This window comes from Mesoplodon bidens (genome assembly GCF_964165515.1).
Source record: "Mesoplodon bidens genome assembly, chromosome: 16".
NCBI lineage: Eukaryota > Metazoa > Chordata > Mammalia > Artiodactyla > Ziphiidae > Mesoplodon > Mesoplodon bidens.
In genome coordinates this window covers 5,710,009-5,736,710 of record NC_138173.1, presented here as the reverse complement: position 1 = coordinate 5,736,710, position 26,702 = coordinate 5,710,009, and the positions used below count along the sequence as shown (strand labels likewise).

Genomic DNA, 26,702 nt, shown 5'->3' with positions numbered 1-26,702 from the left:
GGATGAAAAGGCCCTGCCCCCTTCAGCTCTGTGCTAGCTTTTCTTTGTCCTCATGCATCTCTTCCTCAGGAGCTATCCATTCTAGAATTATCTAATTGTCATCCAGGAGGGGTTTGCATCCAGGGTAAAACATGAGTAAAATTCAGAAAGAGTGAGAAGTACCCCCAGACTTTGTACAACAGGACCAGCTTGATTATGAGGGAAGGTGGAAAAGGAGAACCAGCAAAGCACAGTCTAGTTTCGGGCAGACCACTTTAGGGAAGAGCACATGTGGGGTTTAAGACCTGGAAATTAATTCCCTTAAACTCAGCCCACTCCGCTTCGTACCTCCTTGAAGTTTTCACATACACCCATTTTGAAGACTCCTGGAATATTCTAAATATTATTTCAAAACTCCAAAAAGAAAAGTTTTTAAGGATGAGTGTGATGACTTCCATTTCTGGTTATATGAGGGACTAGATGTCCAGAGAAAGCCTTCCGATATGGATCTAAACATTCTGGATAAAAATTTTTTTAATATTTTAAAACAATTGGTAGAACTGTTTTGAAAAGGATAGATAAGGATAAGAAAGTGAAAATCCTGAGAGTTAAGCCTCTCTTATGCTGACGTTTGTCAGGAGGTGGGGCAGGCATGTGTACCTGGGTCTCCTAGGTGGTCATAGAGTGGGGAGAAAAGACAAAAACACGAGGCCTGTAAAAGTCAAGAGGATGGATTGGGAAACATCCACATGAACGCAGAATCCCGGAAAGGATATGCTGTCAGAGGGTTGAGCTGGGGAGGGAGTTCTCTCTAGAGAACTGCCCTAGAGGGATACAGTGCAGCTGGGGCCAGAATTTATATCATCTGTGTTATCCCCTACAATAAATCTCAGCCAGATGGTTGGTTTAAAACGCTTCCAACAACTTATTGGGGTGATGGAAGGCAGCCCGATAATGCGCAACTATGTAAATATACTAAATTAATGAAACTTGCATGTGTAAATTTGCTATGTAAATTACTAAAACCCAAAGTGTACACTTAAAATGGGTGAATTCTACAGCATGTAAATTATACTTCAATAAGGCTTTGGGGGCAGAGGTAGGAGGCAGTTTGCCTGTCTTGCTCCCGATCTGATCGTGTATCAATAGCCAATACAGGCAGCTAATGCCTTTCACCAGCAGTGTTTCCTGACCAAAGACAGAATCAAAAGGGAAAAGAAATCCAAGAACAGAAAGGCAGAATGAAGAGGAGAAAACTTATCCGTGTCGTGAGACACGGGCTGTGTCTGAATTGTCTTCCAACATGACTCAAGCAACCTTGGCATAGCAAACCAGGTCAAATCTGCATTAATTCACCACCATGACACTCACGCTATGACTACTCAGAAAAAGAATGTGATCTTGGGATAAATAGAGGCGCAAGAACAAACTCATAACAACTCCTCCTTCTGTCTTTTTCTGTGAAAGGTGGAATGAAGAGTATTTGGCTGTGTGACCAGCCCTTCTGAGAAATGCAGCACACAGGAAATGCTGGTCATGTGCCCTGTCCGATCACTGTCTTCCCCGAGTCTTAGGGGAACTTGTGCGTTTCTGTGGTATATGGTTACTCTACCCAGCCATGTGTCAGCACAACGGTCCCTTGCCTCCTTCAACTCTTGGGTCACTTGTCTATACGTATTGTTCTTCCTACCCACTCACACGAGTCTCGTGTACTTGTTTCCTACTTCGGTCCCAGCTAACACTGCTTTCCTCTTGTCATGGGACAAACAAATCTATTTTTAAGCTAATTTTGTTTTCCTCTGAGAATTTTATAATTTCCTTCTAACCAAATCCAGACAGTAGCCCACAATAATACATTTTGGTAAAACTAATATAGTTTGAATGTGTTACCTGTTGACTAGACTTCTTCCACTATTTTACAAAGTAATCCCCAAAGGCAATCTGGTCTTCTTCTTCTTTTTTTTTTTTTTTTTTTTTTTTTTTGTTTCTGGAGATTTGGAATTAAAACTTTTATTTTTTTAGTTAAAGTATAGTTGATTTACAATGTTGTGTTGACAATCTGTTCTTAAAATGAGTCTTTTCTAAACAGACAGTATGTCCATTTTAAATGGTATTTTGTTTTTTAAGATTACAAAATAATGCACAACATTTGTAAAATGTCTAATAATAAGAAACATACAGATGTAGAAAACAAACTTATGGTTCCCAAGGGGGAAAGGGGGGAGGGCTAAACTGGGAGATTGCTATTGACATACACACACTACTATATGTAAAATAGATAACTAATAAGAACCTACTGTATAGCACAGGGAACTCTACTCAATACTCTGTAATGACCTATATGGGAATAGAATCTAAAAAAGAGTGGATGTATGTGTATGTATAACTGAGTCACTTTGCTGTACAGCAGAAACTAACACAACATCGTAAATCAACTATACTCTAGTAAAAATTAATTTAAAAAAAGAAAGAATCCTAAAGCAGGAAGCCTCCCTTAATGGCCCTCACTGAATTTGGTCCCCTCCTAGGGGTAACCACTTGAACAGTTTGGTGTGTGTCCTCAAACCCATTGCTCTAAGTGTTTCCATCTGTATTCACACACGCGCACACACACACACACACACAGTGCAATCTTAAATTTAACTTTCATGGAATAAGTCTGTACTTTTTTTTTTCACTTAACATACCGTGGAGATCTTTCCCTGTCAGCATATAGAGTTCTAACGTCATTCTTTTCGTTGCTTCATAGGATTCTATTATATGACTACACCATGATTAACGGAGTTTCTATTTTTTTGCTATTGCAAACAAGCTTCAGTGAGAATTCTTTAGGCACAAGTGTCAATCTTCCTATGTGATCGATCCCTAGATGTGAAAGAGCAGAGTCAAAGGCATGAGAGCTACCGCCAAATCACCTTCCATAGAGGATACATCAGAATCTGTTCTCACACTCAATGCATGAGAATACCTGTGTGCCCACACCCTCATCATTCCTGGATTTTTATCTAACTTCTTAATATCTCGATATCAATGGATTAAAAAGAGGATATTCTTTTTCAGTTCGCATTTTCCTGAATACTAGTGAAATCTAGCATCTTTTCAGATGTTTTCAGTCATTTGTATTTATTTGCCTATTAATTCCTGTGCATTTCTTTACCCATTTTTCCTACTGCCTTACTCAGAGCGGTTTAGAGAAATGCTCTAAATTATGCCTAATTATCAATTGTTGATTCTTTATGTGAAAATATTGCCTCCTTAGTCTGTTGCTTTGTCATTTTATTTTGCTTATGATTTTTTTTTTACTGTATGATAGTTTACACTTTTTATGGAGTCAGATCAATAACTGATGGCTTTGGGGTGGGCGCTTGCCTAGCCCCAAATTACAAAATAATTCTTCTATATTTTATTTCAGTACTTTCGGTGTTTTGTTTTTTATATCAAGACTCTTATTCCATCCGGATGCCCTATGTCCTATTTCCACTCTTTCGTGTTTATTTACTGAACTGCAGTTACTCAGGGTTTTGTTGGGAAGAATGACTCATTTCTGTAGTTCCTGCCACGGGTGTGTTTTAGGTTAAAGTATCTTTTGCTCTGGTTTCTGGAAATGGGATCCATGTGCTTACCGACCTCTCGTCAGTCCTCACTGATCCTTTCCTGTTTTCTAGCACCACTTTGTTTGTATTCACATTGTTACATCTTCCCTTTCATTTCAATGGAATTCTGGCAGAAAATAGGAATAAATGCACATGCTTGTCTGCCATCTTGAATGGAAATGTCTGTGTATATATGTTCTGAGAAACACTTTTTATTATGAAATAAAAATATGCACATAATCGAAAATTTGGAAAATACAAAAAGACACAAAGAAAAAATAAAAATCAACCAAAATGCCACTATTCGATAATAAAAAATATCAAGATGTTGGTGAATTTACTACCAGCATTTCTAATGCATATAAATACAGTTTTCATAGAAATGTTGGATCGTATCATATATTTAGTCTTATACTATGCTTTTTAAACTCATATTATGTGAAGAGTATTTTTCTATATCCTTGAAAACATGATTTTATAAAAATAATGACTGTAGGGTACTCCATCTGCACGTTTCTTAGAAATTAATGATCAGTTTATTTTTAATAATATATGTATTTCCAGAAAGAGTAAATACATTTCCATGAATCAATACAATCAGAATTCTCCTTTCCAACCCCGACTCCCAGTAACCAGTTTCCATTCCTGGAATCAACAAATGATATCTGTAAAGATAAATCCCATATGTGGAACTGGGTGAGAGGTTACATACCTTTCTAGTTTCTGATACCTACTTGCTCTCCAGATTTGTATAACTTATACAACCTCCATATGAAGACGTTTTCTCTCTCTCTCTCTCTCTCTTTTAATATTTGTCAATTTGGAAGGCAAGGAATGATTTAATATGCATTTCTCTAAGAATAAAGTTAGAGCATTTTCTTTCATATGTTCACTAGCCCATTCTACTGTACATCTGCCATCATAAACTATCTGTCCCTAGCCTTTGCCACAAAGGACCCTTCAAAAGTACTTTCTTAGTTTTCAGGATTATGGTCATCCACTGAGCGTTCCCACACCAAGTCAGACTGAGGCCTTCTCCAAAGGCGGGGCCTCTAGTTCCCTGAAGTGGCTCATCAGTGGAGCCCCACTGCTTTACATTCCTGTTTGGTTTCAATGAGCTTCCTAATACTGCTGGAGACTTCTTTCTTGAGGTCTGCTGTGAACTTCTGACCAGAAAGAAGAGGGACAGCCTAGGATTCTTCTCAGAGAAACCATGAAGATGACATAGGCTGCCGTTTTCCGATGTCCCCCGATCTGAGCTCTTGCAGGTGGGCTGTGTGACCTGGAGTCAATCACCCAACTTCTCTGTGCCTTAGTCCACTCTCACTCCCTGCTGAGTGCCCCCCGCACCTTGACCCATTCTGTCCCCAGGTGGGGAAGGCTCTTCCCAGCTACCTCTCCTCATCCAGGCTGCAGGTGTCCCTCTCCCATGCACCCGGGGCAGCACCCTGCATGTCTATATCATCTGCAGGTGTGCACTTCCTGACTGTGTCTCACCCCACCCCCCAAAGACTTTGCGATTCCCCCAGCCATGCAGAGGCCCCCCACGGCACATGTCCTCGGGTGATGTTCGCTGACTTGAAACCAATGAACACACCTGCCCCATCCTCCAGGCTTATACAGCCTACCTGGCTCTTCTCACCGCCGAATAAAGAACAAATGTGCAGTTCCTCACATACCCAGGTCTGTCCCAGATATACGTTGGCTAACCAGCTCTCCTCTGCGTGTTCAGCACTCCTGGACCTGCTACTCAACCCTGGCTGAACTCCAAAGGCAATCTTGTCCCGACTCCCAGTTCTTCTTTCAGCACCCTGTAATTTGATGTTTCTTCTCCTCACGCCACCCATCAAACTCCACCCTCAGTCATTTCAGTGGTGACTCATATTAAATGATTAGCTAAGGTTCTTAACTGATTTTTTTCTTTTTCTTTTTTTCCCCTGACAGATGTAGCATTGCTATGTCTTCTGGATATCTGCACACAGAGAAGACGTTCAATAAACACCGGTTGGATCAGAAGCACTGCTGACTTGCTTTTTCCCAACTTGATCTAGTTAGAACAAACTTCTTCCGCTTCTCCTCGGCCCCCAGCTAGCTCCGCCCCCACCCGCCTCCCCCGGGCTCTCCCAGGCCCACACGCCAAAGTCCGGGCCAGCGAAGCTGTAGACCTTGATCCCAAGTGGAGGAGTCACACGCTGACCCGAACTGGTATCTGTGCCCCGCACTGCAGGCTGCAGAGGCTGGACCTGGCCCCCTCCTGCAGGCACTCCGCACATGCCGCCCCCTGGTTCTCTTCTACGGGGGTCCCAACCTCCGGCTGTGCTTTAAAAACACCTGGGGAGCTTTTTTTTCCCCTTTTAACTTTTTATTTTATGTGGGAGTGGAGCCGGTTACCTGTTGTGAGAGTTTCAGGTGCACAGCAAAGCGACCCGGCCATACGTATACATGTATCCACTCTCCCCCAAACTCCCCTCCCATCCAGGCTGCCACATAACATTGAGCGGAGTTCCCTGTGCTCTACAGTAGGTCCTTGTTGGGTATCCGTTTTAAATAGAACAGTGTGTACATGCCAATCCCCAACTTGGGTAGCTTTTTAATCGCTCGTACCAGGGCCCCCTGCCAAGCCGGCAATTCTGAGTTAATAATCCCGGGTGCAGCTTGGGCGTCGCAATTTTTAAACATCCCCTGGTGATTCTCCTGCTCGGAATCCAGGTGCGCGATGGGTCCCCGCGACAGAATCTCCAGCCCCTGCATGCGGCTGCCTAGAGAAAAAAAAGAGCGCGCGCCCACACGGCGGGCGGGGCCCCCGGGCGCCCCACCCCCGCGCGGGCGCGGCCTTCCCGCCCTTGGACTTCGTCTCCGGCGGCGCGGGGATAAATCCGGAACCTCGCGAGGCTGAGAGCCAGTGACGCGGGGCCCGCGGCGGAGCAGGCCGGCTTCTAGGTCGCAGCGAGGGCAGCGCGTCCCGGGTGAGTAGCCGAGGCCCGCCGGCGGCTTTAAGGTCAAGGCGGGGCGGAGGCTCGAGACGGCGCAGCCCGGGAGCCTGGGCGGCGGGGACGACCGCAGGGAAGCGCCGCGAGCCCCCGAGGAGTGAGCTGGTGGCCTCCCGCTCCATCCCGGAGCAGCGCTGGGTTGATCCCTGGTCCCCTCGTCACCTTCGGGGCGTTCTGACCAGGTGCCCTGCTCCCCGCTGCTCTGTGCGTCTGCCTGTCCCTCCCCAGCCATCCCCCTGCATTCACCCCATTCCGCCCCCCGGTACCAGGGCCGACTTGCGGCCGCGCGCTGGCCGGGGAAGCGGAAGTCGCCTGTTGAGGCTGCGCCAAGTTAGCTCAGCTTTTGGACTAAGGGGGTAAGCCATGGGATGGAGACACCAAAGAAGCCTTCAGCCTGATTAAATTTAACGCACATGCTCCCTGACTTCCTAAACTTTATACTAAAACGGAACCAGACATTTACCTGGGTACATCGTATGCATGCTATAACCCTCTTTCTTTGGTATAGCTGAGGATCCGAAGTTCATATTGCTAGCAGGAACACCAATCACAGCCCTAGCTATTATTTACTTTGCTGTCATGTGCCTGGCACTGTTCTGGCAAGGCTTCCACGTTATGGGGGGTGGAGGGGTGCGTAACCTGGCGGGGGCTGAGATCCCACGGCACGCCCTCCTCTGCCTCCTGGAGAGGGCTGCCCCCAGCACTGGGGGCTTCTTCGTTTTTCCCCAATCTGCTCAGAAGTTTCCTGCGGGATGGTAGTGACCATACTACCCTCCTTTCCTTAATACCTGTATTAACGTCATTGAACTTGCACACCTTCCCTATTTCATAAATGTTGGCATGTACCCGTGGAATCTCGCTATTTAGATGAGGAAACTGAGGCAGAAGAGATGCAACAGTTTTTAGCAAGGATGCTGAGAAGTCAGTGGCAGATCCCGAATTCCAACCCAAACCTTAATCCCTAGACCTCACTACCTGTGCACGTACCCAGCAGACACCCTAAACCCCAAATGAGGGAGACCTCAGGATGCTAGGCTCTGGAGAACCTAGGAAGAATCTGCCAGGACAGGGATTAACAAGGGGCTTGTTTTAGGGCTTGCATCATGCCGGCACTGAGAGAGCGGAACACCGAAGTCTAGAACCCGGTACCTTTCATGTCAGCCAGCACAGTGGTGAGGCTTCCGGCCACCCTTGTAGTGCTGGAGACACTGAGGAGAGAGGCGTCTCACCAGGGCAGAGATTATGGGAGGCTGCCCAGGCCTTCAGCCCCAGGGACCAGCATCGTACCTGCCCGGGGTCGGTGCTCTATAACATGATGATGAACTCACCTGGCCTGCGCGAACTAGCACAGGGACCCTGGCTAAACCACACACATACTCTTCTGGTCCTCAGTCCCATCTGTAGACTGAGCCAAGAAACAACAATCTAGGTCCCAATTTCCTAAGGGTCTGACCGTGCTTCAAGCCATCCTGTAGATGAATCTGTGAGAATTAGTCTGTCCTCAGCCAAGCTGCAAAGTAAGTGAAGAACCGCTTCACCTCACTAATGACGTCCATGTTCTGTGCTCATCCCTGCCTCTCAAGTGACCACTCCATTCAGGGAAGCCTTCCACCCACAGCAGTTTGCCCCTTCTCTCCTCATCCCGGAGGAAAGAAGACCTTCCCTTCTTTCTCAGCTGGTTGTTAGTGAAGCATCTTATACACTCGTTCTCACTAAAGTGTGAGTAACTGATAGGATGGAAGCACTGAGCCTTGTATGGGGCGTTTGTCAAGGGGAGGCCTTTTATTCATTCAGCAAACCTACTGAGTGCCTTCCCGTGGGTCTGAGAAACAAGGTAACATCGTAAAGCACTTACTGCTGGCCAGCACTGTGGTCACACACACCGCAGACATTTTCATCCCATCTGAAAAACCACCCGGGGCCACAGGACCAGTAGAGGTGCAGAGACCGAGGCCCAGAGGGCCTCCGTGGGCCGCCCCAGGTTCCACAGCTAGGCAGGGGCAGGGCCTACCCATCTCCCACCGATATCCTACAATCACAGGCCTGAGTGGTAAGTGATCTGGCATGCGGGCCTCAGAGTGTGGGGAAGGGGTACCGTGTGGTGACAGCAAGTTCCGGGGGAAAGGTTTCGAACGTCTGGTTATTCCCCTCCTTACATTTTCCTCTTGAATCTCAGATTTTAAAGAACGACAGTGCAAATAAGAGAACAGAAACCTAAACGGAGGTAAAAATAAAACCAGAAGGGAGCAGTTATGTCATAAACACCACATGGTCAAGACTTTGACCATGAATAATCAGGACCTGTGATTATTAAGAAGAAAGGTTAACCATGAGAAATAGTGAACTTCTCCTTTGGGTTAAATCTGGGCACGTGTACAATTCCTGATTAGTGAACATTTCTGTCACGTGTAATGCTTAGCAGGCACGCAGATAGCGATGACCTTGCTGCTGTGAAGGCAAGTTGGCCGAGATGGTCCCTGTGGGTTCCCTCCCCTTTCTAAGTTCAGAGTCTGCTGCCAGGCGAGATGTTTACATCACGTTTCTTGGTTTCTTTCACTATTGCAGAAAGTACGAGCTCCATGGAGTAAGCAAGCTCAGAGGGAATGGATACCGAGGTCCTTATATGAGTCTCTCTTGCTTTATAGGTGTCAGCCAGAACATGGCGCCCAACCTGAACTCAGCCAAGAAATTCTTCGTTTTCTTAGGAAAATCATTGTTTGCCCTTCTGGAGGCTATGGTTTTTGCCTTAATCCCAAGGCCACAGAAGAATGTTGCCGGTGAAATCGTACTTATAACAGGCTCTGGGAGTGGACTTGGAAGGCTCTTAGCCCTCAAATTTGCCCGCCTTGGATCGGTGCTTGTTCTCTGGGATGTCAGCCAGGAGGGGAATGAGGAGACCTGCAAGATGGCTCGGGAAGCTGGAGCCACAAGGGTTTATGCATATACCTGTGATTGCAGCCGGAAGGAGGAAGTGTACAGAGTGGCCGATGAGGTAAACCTTGGGTGCTTGCTGTTTCCTACGGGTAGTGAGAACGCTACGTAAATTCTTTGACATCCATCAGTTTCTTTGTCTGTTCGCCTTCCTCAGTGCTGATGTGCCTCTCTCCCACATCCCTTTACTTTAAAAAATATTGGAGAGTGGGAATTAGGATTTTTGAGTTCTCATTGTGTGCGGTACACCATGGTTAGCACCCTGTGTGAGTTATATCACGATCCTGTAAAGTCAGGCCTCTTATTATCTCCACATCACAAATAAGAAAATGGAAACTTAGGGCAGGTGAGTCGCTTACCTGAGAAACACAGGTAATAAGTAGCAGAGCTACAACTGGGACTTGAGTCTTTTAACTCTGAAGAAGGCCCTCTAACCAGCGCGTGTGCTGGCTGTGCTGACCCCCATTACCATGCGAGAGATAGGCCGTAGCATCCTTCTTTGAGGGTAAAGAAACTGAGAAACAGGGCTATTAAATAACCTGTTTGGGGTCACAGAGCTAGCACAGGACCAAGCCAGGATGTGAACCCATATCTAGCCTCACTGTAAGTCCAGCTCTCCCCACTGCCCCCATCAGTGCTTTCCATTAACGTGTATTTCTCTTAAGTGGTCATATGAAAATCAGAATATTCATCCTAAAGACTCAACTGCAGCTGCTGCTTTGGCAATGACACAGATGCACTTAGAAAGGACGCTTTCAGGAGACCAGAGCTCCAGTGGGCCAGCGGTAAGGGCGTTCTTAGCTCATGGAGGCACGGACCTGTTTGGTGGCTGCCTCTTTTCCCCGAGAAGGATTTCCCTGCCCGCTCACTGGCATGAGTGCTCCACGCATGACTCTCTGCAGCTCTCAGAATTCCCCAGTTTAGCGAGAAGGAAGGAAGCAGACCGGCCTGTGGGAAGGTTCCTGCACAGCTTGTCGGCTCGAACCGGGATCCCCTTGTGGCTTCTCACCTCACTCCCTAGCGCAGGTCCCTGGCCAGTGAGTTCCTTTGGTTTTAAGTCTGTCTTTTGTCTTTACATTTTATACGTCCGTGACCACCACCGTCGCCAATCGCAGGCTGCCCAGCAGAGTCTGGGGATCCAAACCTAACAAACTGGCATGGGCTTGTGCAGGGACCACCCTTCAAAGCGCAGGGGTGTTTGCTGTGGTCACCCTCACAGAGTAAGCTCTTTGCACTTGGAGCACCAATCGCCTGGCACATTGACTTCCACTGGCTATGACTGACGTCTCCAGCCACTCTTAAGCAGTGACTGGTTCATATTTAAATACAAAAGACCTTAAGATATTGACACTATAAAGCAACCATTTCCACTTCTTGTTCTTGATAGACGAGAGGTACCAGAGATTTTTTTCCCATAAAAAGGAGTAAACAAGGGGCAAACTTTCAGAGCCAGAAACTTTCTCGATTGCATCCTAAATTTCCCCCAGGCTATGGATCTCGTTGGCTAGTGGATACCCAGCACGCCAGCCTCCTTGCTGGGACCCGGGCCTTCTGCAACAGCAGATGAGGAAGGTGGCGGCATCTGCTTGGCTTCAGTAGTACAGCCTCCCTGTGCCCGGCTGCACCATCCTCATAGGCAGGTTCACCCCCATGCGTGCACACCCACACGTGTGCACACAACACACAGAGCTAGAGATGTAAGTGGTGCTGCAACCAGTGGCGCCCTCTGATTCGCGGGGCGGGGGGGGAACAGGGCCCCTGCTGTGCGACACAGATTACAGGAATGAAATTCAAAACACCAAGGCAGAGGGACAGCCGCACCCCCCGTCGTCAAGCCTAGAAAATCCTGTTGCTCATTTCTGACAAAGGGCCCGGGTCACATGCTGAAGGTTTGCTCTAAGGGGAAGGCCCCAGCGGCGCTCCCAGAATTTTTATTCCTGAAGGTTCTTGACACCTACGCTGGCCAGTGTGCCAGCAGCAGACGGGCCCCCTCTGACCCTCCTTTCACAGATCTCACACCTGAAAGTCTGCTGGGGAGCAGAGAACCAGCCAGCTGGTGAGAACAGGACGGATGGGTTCTGAGCTCAACGGTGTGTTTGAAACACGCGTGTGAATATCGTAAACCCTCCGTCCCCCCCCCCGCCCCCATCGCTGTGCGGGCCAGGTCGTGATTTATATGGCATGGCTGTCATGCCTGATGTGTCATCGCATTAATTAAAATGGTGTGATGCTTATACATCATTTTAGCATAGGACCAAGTTACTAATCACTGAGTATAAGAGTAGCTCTACCTATAGAAGGAAAGTAGCATTGCAGTGTTGGAACCATCATAGGACGGGAGGAAAATGAGTAGAGAGGCATCAGACTTAGATTTCTAATGCACCATAAACTCTGCAAAGGAGATAAACATACTTTGTTTTTAGAGCGCGTTAACTCAGCCTGAGTTAACAAGGACAGGAAGCATATAGAACTATGGGGAAGTGAACCTGGATGATGTAAGGAATTACAGGCATACCTCATTTCATTGCACTTCAAAGGTACTGTGCTTTTTTTTTACCATTTGAAGGTTTTTAACAGATTGAAGGTTTGTGGCAGCCCTGCCTTGAGCAACAACGTTGGCACCATTTTTCCAACATTTGCTCACTTCATGTCTCGGGGTCACGTTTTGGTAATTCTCACAGTATTTCACACTTTTTCATCATTATCATGTCTGTTCTGGTAATCTGCGATCAGTGATCTTTGTTACTACAATAATTCACTGAAAGCTCAGATGATGGTTAGTATTTTTAGCAAAAAAAATTTTTAATTAAGGCAACTTGTCTCTTAGACATAATGCTATTGCACACTTAATAGACTACAGTATAGTGTAAACATAACTTTTATATGCACTGGGAAACCGAAAACTTCGTGTGACTCCGCTTTATTGTGGTATTTGCTTTACTGCGGAGGTCTGGAACCGAACCCCAAGTATCTCCAAGGTGTGCCTGTGCTGCACTGGTGGTGCTATTCTCCTCATTCAATTCAGGTTAAGAAAGAAGTTGGCGACGTTTCAATCCTCATCAACAATGCCGGAATCGTAACAGGCAGAAAGTTCCTCGACTGCCCGGATGAGCTTATGGAAAAGTCTTTCGATGTGAATTTCAAAGCACATTTATGGGTAATTATTTTTTCTTCTCATTATGAATATGAAGTTACTCTGTCATTTTACCTTTTTTTTTTCTTTTTGCGGTACGCGGGCCTCTCACTATTGTGGCCTCTCCCATTGCGGAGCACAGGCTCCGGACGCGCAGGCTCAGCGGCCATGGCTCACGGGCCCAGCCGCTCCGCAGCATGTGGGATCTTCCCAGACTGGGGCACGAACCCGTGTCCCCTGCATCGGCAGGCGGACTCTCAACCACGGCGCCACCAGGGAAGCCCCTACTCTGTCACTTTAAAGTGCCTTCCTCTTGTTCTCTTACAGTAGGTATTGGTCTCTAGGTAAAGCACAGACTTCTTAATTCTAGCTTGAGCTGTCCTCTCCAGATCCAACTTAACCTACACCTCCCAGCGCCTCTGCTCAGAGAATCCTACAAAGACACAACTGTCCTCTCCGCCTGTCATAATCATGAACTGAAGGCCAACCTGTGTCAGGTACTATCCCAGTACCTGAAGAAGCCTTAAAACAGCCCAGTGAGACAAGGGACCATAGAAGTGAAAAGTGACCGTGCTTAGACATGACCAGGTGACCTTATCGTTTGCCTAAGAGAGTTCCTGGCTAGAACTCTCTTGAAGTGAAAGGAGGCATAATTAACAAGCAAGCATCCATCAGGTCTGTTCGGGGCAAACCAAGACACATGGTCACCTTACTCAGTAGCTAACCAGGGAAAGGAGAGTTCCCACCAGTCCCACCTGGTGACTAGGTGCCTTGAACACTGAGGCACAGCCCTGACTTCCAAGGTGACGTGCCCACCTTCAAGCTGCGTCCTCCTGGCCTTTGCAAAGACCAGTCACGTCAGCTTCCCCAGCCACACACGTGCCCTCATTCTGCACCGCCCCCCCGCCCCAGCTCTTGCTCACAGCCCGTCCCCCAGACCAGCTCTCTCCATCGGGGAGTGAGAGTTTGCCGGACATTTCCGAGACCCCCTCCTTTCTCCCCACGCCAACCTCATGGGCTCCTGCCCAACTCTCCTGTGACAGCCTTCACGTGCCATTTGGAGTTTGTAGGTTTTGTGTCCCCTGGTTTCACCAAAAGTGTAATGCTGCTGGTGGTAGTTTCAGCGTTCCGTGTAGTTTTGGGGAGAAAGATGGAAAGATTCTGAGCTAAGGGGCCACCGAGTTCCTTCAGGAACGACTGCAAGTGATTGACGTTGTCTTGTTGCAAATGCCCCGCGCCTTCTCGAGACAGAAGTGAGAGTGTACAGTCAGCATGAAGATGAGGGCGTCGTCTCCTAAGTGTCCACTCCCGGGGCTTTGTGTTCCTTCCCCACCGCTGGCCGCGTCTCCATCCTGGTCTCCTCTTTCTCTCTCCCCGGCTAGTTGCTCCTGAGCTGCTGGTGTTTCCCTGGCCCCTGTCATCCCACCGAGTCCTCACACTCTGTACACTCTTCCCAAGCGAGTTCGCAAACGCCCTTTGAGCACCTGCCCGGAGTAGGCACGTGACTGCTGAGTGTCCGAGAGCTCGTGGTGACCGTGCTTCCAAGGGGCGTGTCCCACGGAGCAGTGATGCCCCTAATCATGGACCCTCGGAGCTCAGGATGCCGTGGGGCACGCTGAGCTGTTGGCGCCTCTGACTTTCCGCTTCTCTCTCTCTCGCTCTGTTAGTTTCTCTCTGAAACTCATTGAGATGCAGACAAACAAAGGTGGTTTGACGTTTATTAGAGACCCCTTTTCTCATATTTATTCATATTATTCCTATTTGAAAATGTGAATATAAATTTATTGCATATAAATATGCAACTATCCATATTTGATTCATTATTCCTTCGTTGCAGAATACATGTCCCAAAATTTATGTCTCTTTTACCTTTCTTCCCAGGTCCCACAGGAAAGGTGAAGTTATTCTATATAATACATACTGAGATACAGTGTGTGTCTCCTCTGTCTAACAGATATTCTCCTTTATGACATGGAATAAAAATAAGAAACCATTATTCAAAGAAGTATAGATGAGTTTAAAAATAAAGTGATATTTTTAAACTGAAGCCAGCAGTTGCATGTCCTGTGAACAATGTTCAGAAAATTTTGAAATTCAAATATAAGCCCAGGGAGGAAAAAAGGCACCATGCATTGAAATAGTCATATCCTTGAGTCCTCTTATCGGTTTGTGGATTGTGGCTGCCACAACTAAGAGTTTCCTATACTGCTTCAATTATTATCTTAATATTGTGTTTTTAAAAGTCAAATATGAGCAAAATATAAGTCTGAATAAGTTATTTTTAATAATATTGGAATTGCCATCAGGAAAGCATTGATACACGTTAAACAAGTTAAGATGGTTATCTCCCAGACGTTTCAGTTGGAATATCCCAGTGCCTTCAGGTATTTTTTTTGAGCTTAAACAGTTTTTTTCAATCACAGTGATCATATAAACATCTGAAAAAAATATAAAATGTGGCATAAAATGTTAAACCTTTTACCTTGATCTTCTTAGACTTATAAAGCCTTTCTGCCTGCTATGATCGCTAATGACCATGGACATTTGGTTTGCATTTCAAGTTCAGCTGGATTAATTGGAGTAAGCGGACTGGCCGGTAAGAGAAATGTGATATTTCACAATTGCAAAGTTTTTTGTAACTTTAACTCAAGTAATAGCTCTGAATAATCGGCACTGACCTTATGCACTAATAATAAAGGATAATAGATGAAGATGGATATTCAGTAAGGTAAGTGGTTGAGAACTTCATGGTCCAGCAAAATCACCCAGCAGTTTATACTTACACGAAGTTGAACTATGCACTTCGGAAGCATTAGGTCTTAGGCAATCCCTTGGGTTTAAAAAAAGAGAAAGAGACCCTACTGATAAGTTTCTTACACAAGTGATCAGCATAGTCACCGTCCCCCAAAACTCACCCGGCAGTTATCAGGATGATAGGGAGGACTCTTATCTCTCCTAAGTTTCCATGAACTGATCTCCCCTAGCTGTGAGTTTAGAGAAGACGTCTTCACCCCAGAAAACCTAAAATTAACCCCTTTGCTTTCCCATTGGTTGGAGACTTGCAGGAACTTGTTGTGACTTCCATTTCCCTGGCAACTGACTTGACATTAGCAGTGGGGAGGGGACAAAGACGTACGCCAAGATCTTCGGTGAAGGCGGCCCACTGAGGAGCTGGTTCTAGGAGGAGCAGAAGTCCTATCCCTCCTGGAAGCTCACCCACCAGAGCCCTAACTGCAGCGCTCAGTAGCGGATGGCCCAGCTGGCCGACTGGGCCCTGCTTAGTGCTTTGGAGCTGAGTAGTGTGGTTGAAGGTTCACAACACTAGTCTCAGCAAGTACCTCTCAGCTACATGGATAGGTTTCCGGAACCGCCCATCACCCAGAATATTAGCAGTCTATACACGTCTCCCTGTACCCCAGAGTTCCCTTCCTGTGTCCTCAGAATTCATCAGGTGTTATTGTTACCTCTCTCTTGTACATCTGAGAAATCATGGGCCTTGAAATCATACGAGTGTATTTACAGCTCGTCTTAATCCTTTTCTTGGACACAACATCTCTGTCTTCAGACACGTGTCTCTCCCACCCGTGCTCCCCTTAGGAACAAGTGTAAGCCTTCTGAGTTCCCACAGTGTGAGTGGTGGCTCCCCTGTGTCAGAACCTCAGGTATGCTACTTAGAATGCAGGTGCCCTGGCCCTGGGCCGTACCCACACCTCTTCATCTCGGGGGTCGAGGAGCTCAGAGAGCTGCATTTCTACCAAACGACTCAGATGATCCCAGAAGCGGCTCAGGACCACCCCCCCGCCTTCTTCTGTCGGCTTTCCCACCGTCTTGGGCAGCAGCGGGCCCCGACCAGCCCACACCTGGCATGTGTAGCCTGATCTTGCCAGCCGGAGGAGCTGCTTCCCACCGGAGCCAGGAGGTGTGCATCATGTGAGGCAGAGGAAAGGATAAATCCACCTAGACGCCTCCCCTTCTCCCTGCGTTTCCATTTAGTAAATTGAATATTCAGGTGTTTACTTGAAGTGAGTGTAACTGCGGACAGAGAGCTCAGAACTGACACAAACACCAGTTTCCCCTCCCCCTGCACCTGAAGATACTTGAGCAGTTGAGGTGGACGGGACAGAGCCCTTGGTTTTTCTTCTGGAAGTGGAAGAATTCGAGTTGGAAGAAAATTTGGTCTGAGTATCATGGCCCACACTGATCTCCATTGCCTAGACTCCCACTTGACCTATTATTTTATTTCTCCTTTTGTGTGTCTTCCTGCCCCGATTGGGCTTCAGTTCTTTGGGACAGGGACAGGACGCACATCTTGTGCCCCATGTCACGGCTGGCAGAGTGTCTGACCATCACTAACACGGGAGTAAAGGCCAGCTGTGTGACCCGCCGCTCAGGAGGCTCCCTGCAGCCCTGCTTCCCTGCTTCTCCGCGAATCCACGTGGTCATTGTAATCTGACCTTGAGGTGACCGTGGCCCTTCCCACTGACTCCTCGCCCCTTCCAGGTGGAGCAGACCAAGATCATACAGAATAGGAACTCTGAGATTGCTGTCCCACTGTCTGTTGATATTCGTGTTACGAGGAAACCTTAATGTAATGACATTTAAAAACTTTACGCTATACATTAGCATCATTTGTCTTTTTTTCAGATTATTGTGCAAGTAAATTTGCAGCCTTTGGATTTGCTGAATCGGTATTTATGGAAACATTTGCCAAGAAACAAAACGGGATCAAAACCACTATTGTGTGCCCATTTTTTATAAAAACTGGAATGTTTGACGGTTGTACTACTGGGTAAGCATGTCCTCTGATTTCAAAGAAACTATGTTTTGAAAAATGATTGGCCATCCATTTTATTTTGTTCTATCTGTTTTCTAAAGTTGTTTAAAAAGATTTCTCCAGCATGCAGCCTGATTTATAAATGGTTTCAGAATTTCTTTCCTTAAATGCGGTTGTGTTTAAGATACTGGGTTTAATAGCAATGGGTTATCAAGGCTGTATCCAGGTTGCAGCCACCCTGTGGCCCAGACATCCTCCCCCATCTCCTCGGCACTCCCGTCACACCCCCTTTCTGTCACCTGACTCCATCCCGCCTTCATCCCTCACTCCACAGAAGGACCAGGAATTGTTGAAGGGGCATAAATACCCTCTGCACTCATGAGATGACAGGCAGGTAGTTTTCTTTTCTTTCTTTTTCTGTTTTTGTTTTTGTCAAATATTTATTTATTTATGTATTTGGCTGCTCTAGGTCTTAGTTGTGGCATGTATGTGGGATCTAGTTCCCCGACCAGGGATCAAACCCGGGCCCCTGCATTGGGAGCACGGAGTCTTAATCACTGGACTCCCAGGGACGTCCTAGCAGTGATTTCTCAAAGACTCGCTTTACAACATTTAGACCATTCATTTAATATGGTTTCACATATGTGCATATTGTAACATCAGTGTATTAATTAGAATCATTTTCCATTTCGAATCCTAGTTATGCTATTATTTGCCAGGTAGATAATAGGAAGTAAGTATAGAAAAAGATCAAATCTGGCAGGGAAAGAAGCAAATAGATGATAGTGTCTTACAACTGTTTTATCCTATTTTTAAGAATAGCTTTTATTAATTTCTTAATATGTGGCCTTTTTTTTTTTTTTTTGACCCCCTAGCTGTCCTTCTCTGTTACCGATTCTGGAACCAGAATATGCAGTCAGGAAGATAGTAGATGCTATCCTGCAAGAAAAACCGTACTTATATATGCCAAGGTTTATATACTTCATAGTGTTTTTAAAAAGGTAACAGTATCTGCTTCTATTATTTCTGTAATGTGTCAATCGTATCAACAAATTACTCCAGATCCTACAGAGGGGGGCCACTTAAAAAATATCTGTTAAATGAATGAATTTTGATCCCTTGATCCCATTTGCTGACACAATCTCAAATTTGCATACTTGCAGTGCTTCCCATGAGTCAGAAAATGGAGGTTACGTTTACTTTCATAGGCTGTTCTGGGCCCAGTTGGGGAGATATCTGCATAGGTCCTGAGAAGGCTTTGGAAACCTGAAGAAGTTCAGTTACAGGGAACCACATCACCCACTCCTTCAAATATCCATTCAGTCATCACTAGAGTGGCTAGTGTGTGCCAGGCTCTGTTGGGCATCCCAGGATCTGGGTTACAGCAAAGAACAAGAGAGACAAGAGCCCCTGCTCTCATTGGAGATTCTCTTCTCGGGGGGAGGGCTGGTGGAGGGAACAAACAAACAAGAAAGTAAAGTAAAAGATATTCTGGGTGGTCATAAGTGCTATGAAGGAAATACAAAGCAGGAGAAGATGACCCCAGAGCAAGAGGTGGAAGAGTGCACGTCAGGATTTAATTGTCAGTATGGTCCGCACGGGCGTCTCATGGAGAAGGGTAACATTTGACCAGAGACCTGAAGCCGGGGAGGGCAGGAACCACCTGGATATCTTGGGCTGCCCTCGGAGGGACAATGAGCACAGGGCCCTTTTCTTTAGCCCACTTCTAGGACAAGTCTCCGGTTTGTTTACTGTGCCTCTCCTCACCCTGCTGTGTGAACATCTGGATGGACGGGGTCAGAGTGTCAGGAGGGGTGAGCAGGGTGGAGACGATGAACAGTCTTAGTTGGGTCATGCCAAAGGTCGGAGGAGCTATTGCATCTAATCCTCCCAGTGGTCCCAGAAAGAAAGAGCGATGACCTCTTTTGACAGTGGAAGGAACTGAGTCTCCAGAGGCCAGTAACACTGCGAGTGACAGAACTAGGATGCAAGCCAGGCTCACGATTCCACAGGACTTCACGGCTTCCAATCCATTGTTACAGAGTGTAGTGAGGCCTTGGAGACTGAATAGTGTAAATAAAGCAAGGAGAGATACAGAGACCCTGGGCCAGTGTCCTCCCACGTGGTGGAGAAGCCCCGAGTGACCATGAGGCAGGGACATTCAGGTGTCCGTGTGTGAATGACTTCTGCAACAAGTCAGTGGCCCTGCTTTTCAGCGGAGCCAGTAAAGATGCTTTCATGAATTATAACCAGGAAACTTCACTCTTGTGTTCTCTTTAGTTTCTTGCCTCTCAAGCTTGGAATGCTTTTGGCTGAGTATATGGGTATCTTTAATTCAATGGATGGCTTCTCTGGCCATAAGAAGAAAGACTAAAGACCAACTCTGGCTGATGTCACCTGATACCCAAGGCTACATAATGTCTGTTTCAATGAAGAAGTGTCTTTGTCCGACAGAATGTATCTGGAAACCACAAATTCTTCGTCTGCTGTCCGGACTACTATTTTCAACCAATGCCTTTGAAAATAATGTTGCATACGGCTTTTCTGTTGAGTTTTTTAAATTAAAAAAAAAAAAACAGCCCATTTTTGTCATTTGCTTGCAACAGATCTGAAAGTGAGATAATCCTCTCTCTCGTGAACTGCCTTTCGCATTGGTCTTTGGGGAGGTGGCTCAAATGGGGCTGGCTGTGGCTGAGCCCGCACTGGGCAGCAGAGATGAGGGCTGATGGGTGAGTGCTGAACTGGGTGCCCTCTCTCCAGAGGACACAGAGCTCTGGATTCCCCATTGCCCTGCTCTCAGCCCTGGCCTTGTTGAAAACTGTGCCACCTGGTGTAGAAAGGCCAGGCTCCCACATCCCCCTCTGCACAGTAGCCACACAAATGCTTGCTTCTACAGCCCTGGGTATCCTGCTGAGGGTGCACCAGGGCCACTGTGTCAGGGAGCCTTCCTGCACATTCCCTGGGTGACCCGAGAGGCAGTGATTCTAGACCACACTCTAAATACAGTCACATTTCTTTCCTAGAAGAGATTCAAGAATGGCTGCTTCTTACCCTGAAGAAATGATATTCTACTGAGTTAGATGACCTGTTCCCTATTAAGCCAGAAATCATATTCATGTGGGTAATTTCAAGTGCTTCACTTAGGATTTCAAGTTGGGGTCCTTGTGAGGTATTTTTATCACAGAATGAAAAATTTTATCCATTTGCATTCCTCAGGGCTGCCTTCATTTCAGATCTATTGTATGCTTACAGTTTAATCAACTGGCCAACTCTTTTCACGCTTTGGAGATTAACTATAAAAGCAAGATTAAGAGAAACACGTTAATTACCGTATCCCTGGAGCTCCTTCCCAGGCTGGTGGGAGCACCTACCTTGCAAGAGAAAGAGCAGCCTTTGTCTCTTCCCATCCTTTGGTGGAGCGCAAGAAGGGATGAGAAGTATCCTGGAAGACCCTGTGAGAGTCAGAAGAAATAAGAGTTTGAGTATCTTGGGGGTAAGATTCTCTTAGAGGAGCAACCATCTCAGGGAATGCGGCGTCTGGGATTCACTGTGGACTGATTTCTCTTGAGCTTCCTGCATGGCTCCAACAGCTCCGCCCCTGTATTTCCTTTCCCTTCAGAAAGCCTTTTAAAAGAACTCCTTTTGTGATCCTAAAAGCGACAGCTCATATTTATCGCACCTGGCATGAAGCTAAGCGCTTCACACACGTTATGTCATTAAACCAGAATCATAAAGGTATTTGGCGTATGCCGAAGAAAAGGTGTTTTATTTCACGAGGGTGACATCCTCCTCAACCAGAGACGTGCATTCAGAGGATCAAAGGCCCACTTACACCGACCAACTCATGTTCCAAATCCTTGGTTAACAAGGTTAATTAAGAGAGAGGCACAATATTGCTCCTATGTTACAATTCCAAAAGCGTATATTCTAGGGGCCTGTCTATTTAGTTGAAGAATAAAGAAGAGACTCTCAGGGGATTTTGTAGAACAAAGGTCTGGGGCAGAGTGGGCACCACCACATCATAACAGCGTTAACAGCAATTATTTCTAATTGGAGTGCATCTTGGCTGGACAACTACAAAGGCCTGAAATTTAATTGTGGTTTTACAGTACCCGTACAATTGTCTAAGTGAATTCAGATTTATTTGAAGCATTCACAGGAGAAGAGACCACATGTAAATTAGAGGATTCTACAGGGTAACAAATAACAAGCTGATTTAATACCACTGAGGGGCAAGTGTCCTCAGTGTGTGTTTCTGAGCAGCTTCCATCTGAAATTTAATCCTAATGAAGCCACGATCAAGAGCCCAACACCTAAGGAGGCCTTAAGGCTGGAAAGGCTGGAAAACAAGGGCTGTCCCCAGAAGTGGGCACCCTGCCCTCCAGATGGCATCATCCTGTAGTTGGCACACTGCTCAAGAATGAGGAAGAATGCTTGGTATTAGAAGGAGTTTGGCTGGGGAAAACGTGTGACCATGGTTTTGGGGGCTTGGTTTTTACATTGTGATATTGTATTAGTTAGCTCAGGCTACCATGACAAAATACCACAGACTGGGGGGCTTCCACAACAAACGTTTATTTTCTCACAGTTCTGAAGGCTGGGAAGGGCAAGATCAAGGTGCCAGCTGGTTCAGTTTCTGGTGAGGGCTCTTCCTGGCTTGCGGTCAGCCCTCTTCTCACTGTGTTCTCACATGGCCTTTCTTCCATGTGTGGCCATGGAGAGGGAGATCATGCTCTTCCTCTTCCTATAAGGGCACTAACCCTATCACGAGGGCTCAACCCTCATGACCTAATTGACCCTAGTTACCTCCCCAAGGCTCCATCTCCAAGTATCATCACACTAGGAGTCAGGGCTTCAAACACCACATCCTATCAGCCAGAATTAGTCACATGACTAAACCAGCCTGCTATGGATGCTAAGTGTGGTCCCCGTTTTGCCCTGAATGAACCAGCTAAAGATCAGGGGTTATATCACTGTAGAAAAGGATAAAAATAGGTATTGGTGTCAACTTACAGTTCTGTCACAGTCTGCTTCCCTAAATATCTATGTATCCTCTTATCAGATGGAACCCACAGACCCACTCCACCTCAAAGCCCTTCCCACTCACTGCATGTCTTGCAAAGTCCAGAACTTTGCTCTGTCCTGGCTCTGCCCTGTTACTGGCATCTATGCCCTGCCTATCTCTCTCCCCCCATCCCTCGCCGTCTAGTAAAGACTCTCTTGGGGCCATCTGAAGCATAGCTTTAGGGGAAAAACCTATCATTTGATGATTGCTACTGTGCTGGATACCATGTCTGGCAAACAACCTTTTTTTTTTTTTTTTTTTTTTTTTGCGGTACGCAGGCCTCTCACTGTTGTGGCCTCTCCCATTGCAGAGCACAGGCTCTGGATGCGCAGGCTTAGTGGTCATGGCTCACGGGCCCAGCGGCTCCGCGACATGTGGGATCTTCCTGGACCGGGGCATGAACCCGTGTCCCCTGCATCGTCAGGTGGACTCTCAACCACTGCGCCACAAGGGAAGCCCAGGCAAACAACCTTTAATGGAATGTGCTGGAAAAAGGCTTAGGAGCACAGTCTTACTCTGCTAAGGCCATTGTCTGGAATCCACACTTCCAAGGGCTTCTTATCAGACACAGAGGGTGTTGGCTGTTTCAACCATCCGAGGCTCTAGACTGTAGGTAGAGAGGGCCTCCTGGGACAGACTTTTATTCCCTCACACCTCCGTTTGCACACGAGTGCTCTCCAGCCTGGGTTCAACTCTGGGAGACTCCACTTAAAGCAGCAGAAACATCCAAGTCATAGCAAAATTCTGAATTTGTCTTACCTTTTCCCCTCATGCTACAATCTCCCTCAGCAGGTGAAAGAGCTTTCAAGGTAGAGTAAGGTCAATTTGAACTAAATGTTTCCACTGCCAAACACGGATCACCAGATTTCTAGTCTGTACGATTCTGAGCCCTTGCCACCCCCCACCTGAGAACTTGAATTTACACCACATATTTTTATTTCTGCCATATGCAGCACTGCTCGACAAGGTACTGAGTTCTATATTAATTTTAAAATGATGTTCAGCTATAATAATGAGCATAAATAACAGTGAGGTAGGAACTATGAGTGTGTTCTCTCTGTTGTGTGCAAGTCCAGAGGTGAGTGGATGATACCTTCTCTGCTGGTTCTGCTGTATGAAGTTCCAGGGACCTGGGCTACGGACAGCTCCTCACTCGGCCATCCCTGCAGTGTGGCCACCACCATCACCGCCAAGATGGCAGCCATCATAGAACCTTCCAGGCAGCAAATGTAGGAAGGGTAAGTATGAAAATGACATAGGCACCAATTTGCCTTTTAAGGATATTTCTAGAAACAGCCACACAACACTCTCTTCAAACATTATTAGATGCAAGTGAGACTGGGGATTGTAGCTTTTATTACAGCAGCCATGACTCCATCTAATAATGGCAGAGGTTTCTAAACGTGGGAAAATGGGCATTAGTAATCTTGGCCACAGGCGCTCCCAAGTCATAGAAGAGGTTTCGGATCAGTTTAGCTATGCAACTTAGGTCAGGTGATTTGAACTTTCTGAAACCCTTTTCCAATTCTGCAAATGACTGTAATTCCTCTTTTGACTGCTACAAGGATTAAATGAGTTGACAGTGATAAAATGCCTAATGTAGGGTCTGGTACATACCAACACTCAATAAACATCAGTTTCTACTATGTCCCCTATGTAAACTCTGACCTTAAACTTCTAGTTTGTAGCCATGAGTCTGGTACCACTTGAAATCTTTATAACACATTTCCGTTGACATTTTTTAACCTGTTTGTTAAGGGTATTTTAGTATTTATTTAGAGCTATGGATTTTTTTATATATAAATTTATTTTATTTTATTTTTGGCTGTGTTGGGTCTTTGCTGCTGCACGTAGGCTTTCTCTAGTTGTGGCGAGCGGGGGCTACTCTTCATTGTGGTGCTCAGGCTTCTCATTGCAGTGGCTTCTCTTGTTGCAGAGCTCGGGCTCTAGGCACGTGGGCTTCAGTAGTCGTGGCACATGGGCTCAGTAGTTGTGGCTCATGTGCTCTAGAGCTCAGGCTCAGTAGTTGTGGTGCACGGGCTTAGTTGCTCTGCAGCATGTGGGATCTTCCCGGACCAGGGCTCAAACTCGTGTCCCCTGCATTGGCAGGCGGATTCTTAAACACTGTGCCACCAGGGAAGTCCTGGAACTATGGATTTTTATAGAATAAATATTATTTTAATTCTTTGTTATCTAAAAGAATTTGCCTGCCTTTGGGAGTATACCAAAAAAAAAAAGAAAATACAATGTTCTACTTTGATTTTTATTCATGTTACTATTCAGTATACGTAGGCCACTTATGTTGATATAATTTTGGATAAACTTTGGATCTTAATTCTCTTTCTCCTTATGGTTCCTATTTGTTCTCTCTTTCCTTCTGACTTCATCCTTTCTAACTTCTCTATCTCTTCCTTCCTTTCAAAAAAATTACGTTTCAGTCACTTTGCAAATTACTATGTACTAGGTATGCAAATATTTAATATATGTTACAAGCTATTAAATGGAACATTTTCTTGACATCTTGAAATTTTAGCTGAAGCCACAAAGCTGTAAACATGGAGGGTAAGGACCCTTATCTTCTAAAAAACAGTGCTAAACATAAGCACGCAGAACTAGCTGATAGATGCCAACTTCTGGTTTCAGGTTTCATCTTCCGAACGTTGGGTTTCATCTTCTAAACGTCAGGTTTTATTTCTGACATGAAGTCATCATGCCCATCTTAAACAACAAAATCTGGATAAACTGAAAATAAATTACTTTTCTTTGACCCATCAGAAAACTGAGGGCAAAACCTACTGTACAGCACAAGGAACTATACTCAATATTTTGTAATAACCTATAAGGGAAAATCTGAAAAAGAATATATATATATATTTAATTTATATATATATTACATATATATGTAAAACTGAATCACTTTGCTGTACCCCTGAAACTAACACAACATTGTAAATCAACTATACTTCAATTAAAATTTTTAAGAAAAAATAATAAAATATATAATGGAATCTTTTATACCAAATTCTGTGTAGTTTTGGGGTTAAATGTGATTATAGCTGCATGTGGTTTATTATCTTGCTGCAAAATATGGATGAGATCATTAGTTTAATGATTTAAACCTCCCAATAAAAAGAAATTAACATAAAAAAGAAGAAGAAAACTGAGGGCAAACCACTACTGCAAGCTCTGGAGAAGTTGGTTCAGAGAGACGGAGCCAAGAGCAACTTACCTGGAGCAGAAACCACTGGAACTATAAAGTGGTTGGAACACTTAAATGGCAATTCTGATAAACTGCTAGAGGCTGAGGATGAACTAATATGACAGTGAGAAACTCTTGGGAATCAAAGTCCTAAGGGCCCTCACACTTAATGTGGGCTTTACCTCTGGGAATCCTAGCAGGTTCTCACAGTGAAGGTCTGAGAAAGATCCCTTCCTGGCTCTGGGGAAGAGGGATCATTGTGAAAGAAGCCCAGGGCCTTCCCCACACAAAGCACTCTCCAGGGGAAAGAACTTTGCCAAAGCCTTATCTCAGCAGGATGAAGGTCATTCTACCCGCTTCCAGCTCTATTGTCTCACCTAAGAGGAGAAAATAGTCAACTCGGGCCAGGGCTTCCAGGAAGTGGATTGGGAACACTGCGGCCAGGGAAAGAAGATGGGCAGGGAAAAAGCTACACTCCTGGAAAACATTTATGAAGATTACAGCTCTGAGAAACAGGTCCCCTAGAAGGTAAGGTTCAGTCAGAAGTTTGCAGACAGCTACCCTTCTCCCCACACCTTACTGCACACCAACAGAGCTCCAGTGTAATAACAGTGGACTATAGCTGAAAACATTGCAACATACAAGCTCTCTCTCTAAAAAGAAATACTTAGGGAAACCCAAAGACCAGAGGGGAGACAGAAACAAGGGTCGTAGAGGGATTTGAAACCTCTGGCACTTAGAGCTACAGTAAACATTAAATATAGCCCAGCCCTTAAATAGATTAACATCAACCCTCACACCAAAAGCCTATTTACCCCAGTTCCCATAACCCAATAAAACATGCTTGGCTTTCAACCAAAAATTACAAAGCCTGCCAAAAAGCAAGAAAAAACAGTCTAAAGAGACAAAGTATTATCGAAACCAGACTCAGATATGACACACATGTTCAAATTATTGGGCAAGGAATTTAAAATAACTATGATTAATACATTAAGGACTCTAATGGAAAAAGTAGATGACATGCACAAACATGCACAT

General features: G+C 45.8%; 1 protein-coding gene across 2 annotated transcripts; it reads left to right on the top strand.

The window, feature by feature from the left end:
- Positions 1–6,434: 6,434 nt before the first annotated feature.
- Positions 6,435–25,364, top strand: SDR16C5 (short chain dehydrogenase/reductase family 16C member 5). Of its 2 annotated transcripts, XM_081258554.1 has the most exons (8): positions 6,435–6,538; positions 9,208–9,554; positions 12,519–12,650; positions 15,123–15,222; positions 17,271–17,415; positions 18,276–18,401; positions 23,542–23,703; positions 25,109–25,364. In XM_081258554.1, exons 2-7 carry the CDS (start codon positions 9,222–9,224, stop codon positions 23,696–23,698), a joined length of 993 nt encoding a protein of 330 aa, XP_081114680.1. In that variant the 5' UTR covers positions 6,435–6,538; positions 9,208–9,221; the 3' UTR covers positions 23,699–23,703; positions 25,109–25,364. The 2 variants fall into 2 exon arrangements, with proteins under 2 accessions (XP_081114680.1, XP_081114681.1); XM_081258555.1 differs by lacking the exons at positions 23,542–23,703; positions 25,109–25,364 and adding an exon at positions 19,681–19,981.
- The last annotated feature ends 1,338 nt before the right edge of the window (positions 25,365–26,702 follow it).

Coding starts and splice junctions, on each gene's coding strand:
- SDR16C5 (XM_081258554.1), top strand. CDS start 9,222: ATGGCGCCCAACCTGAACTCAGCCAAGAAATTCTTCGTTTTCTTAGGA. Junction 17,416..18,275: donor TTTGACGGTTGTACTACTGG/GTAAGCATGTCC, acceptor TTGACCCCCTAG/CTGTCCTTCTCTGTTACCGA. Junction 18,402..23,541: donor TTCATAGTGTTTTTAAAAAG/GTAACAGTATCT, acceptor GTGCAAGTCCAG/AGGTGAGTGGATGATACCTT.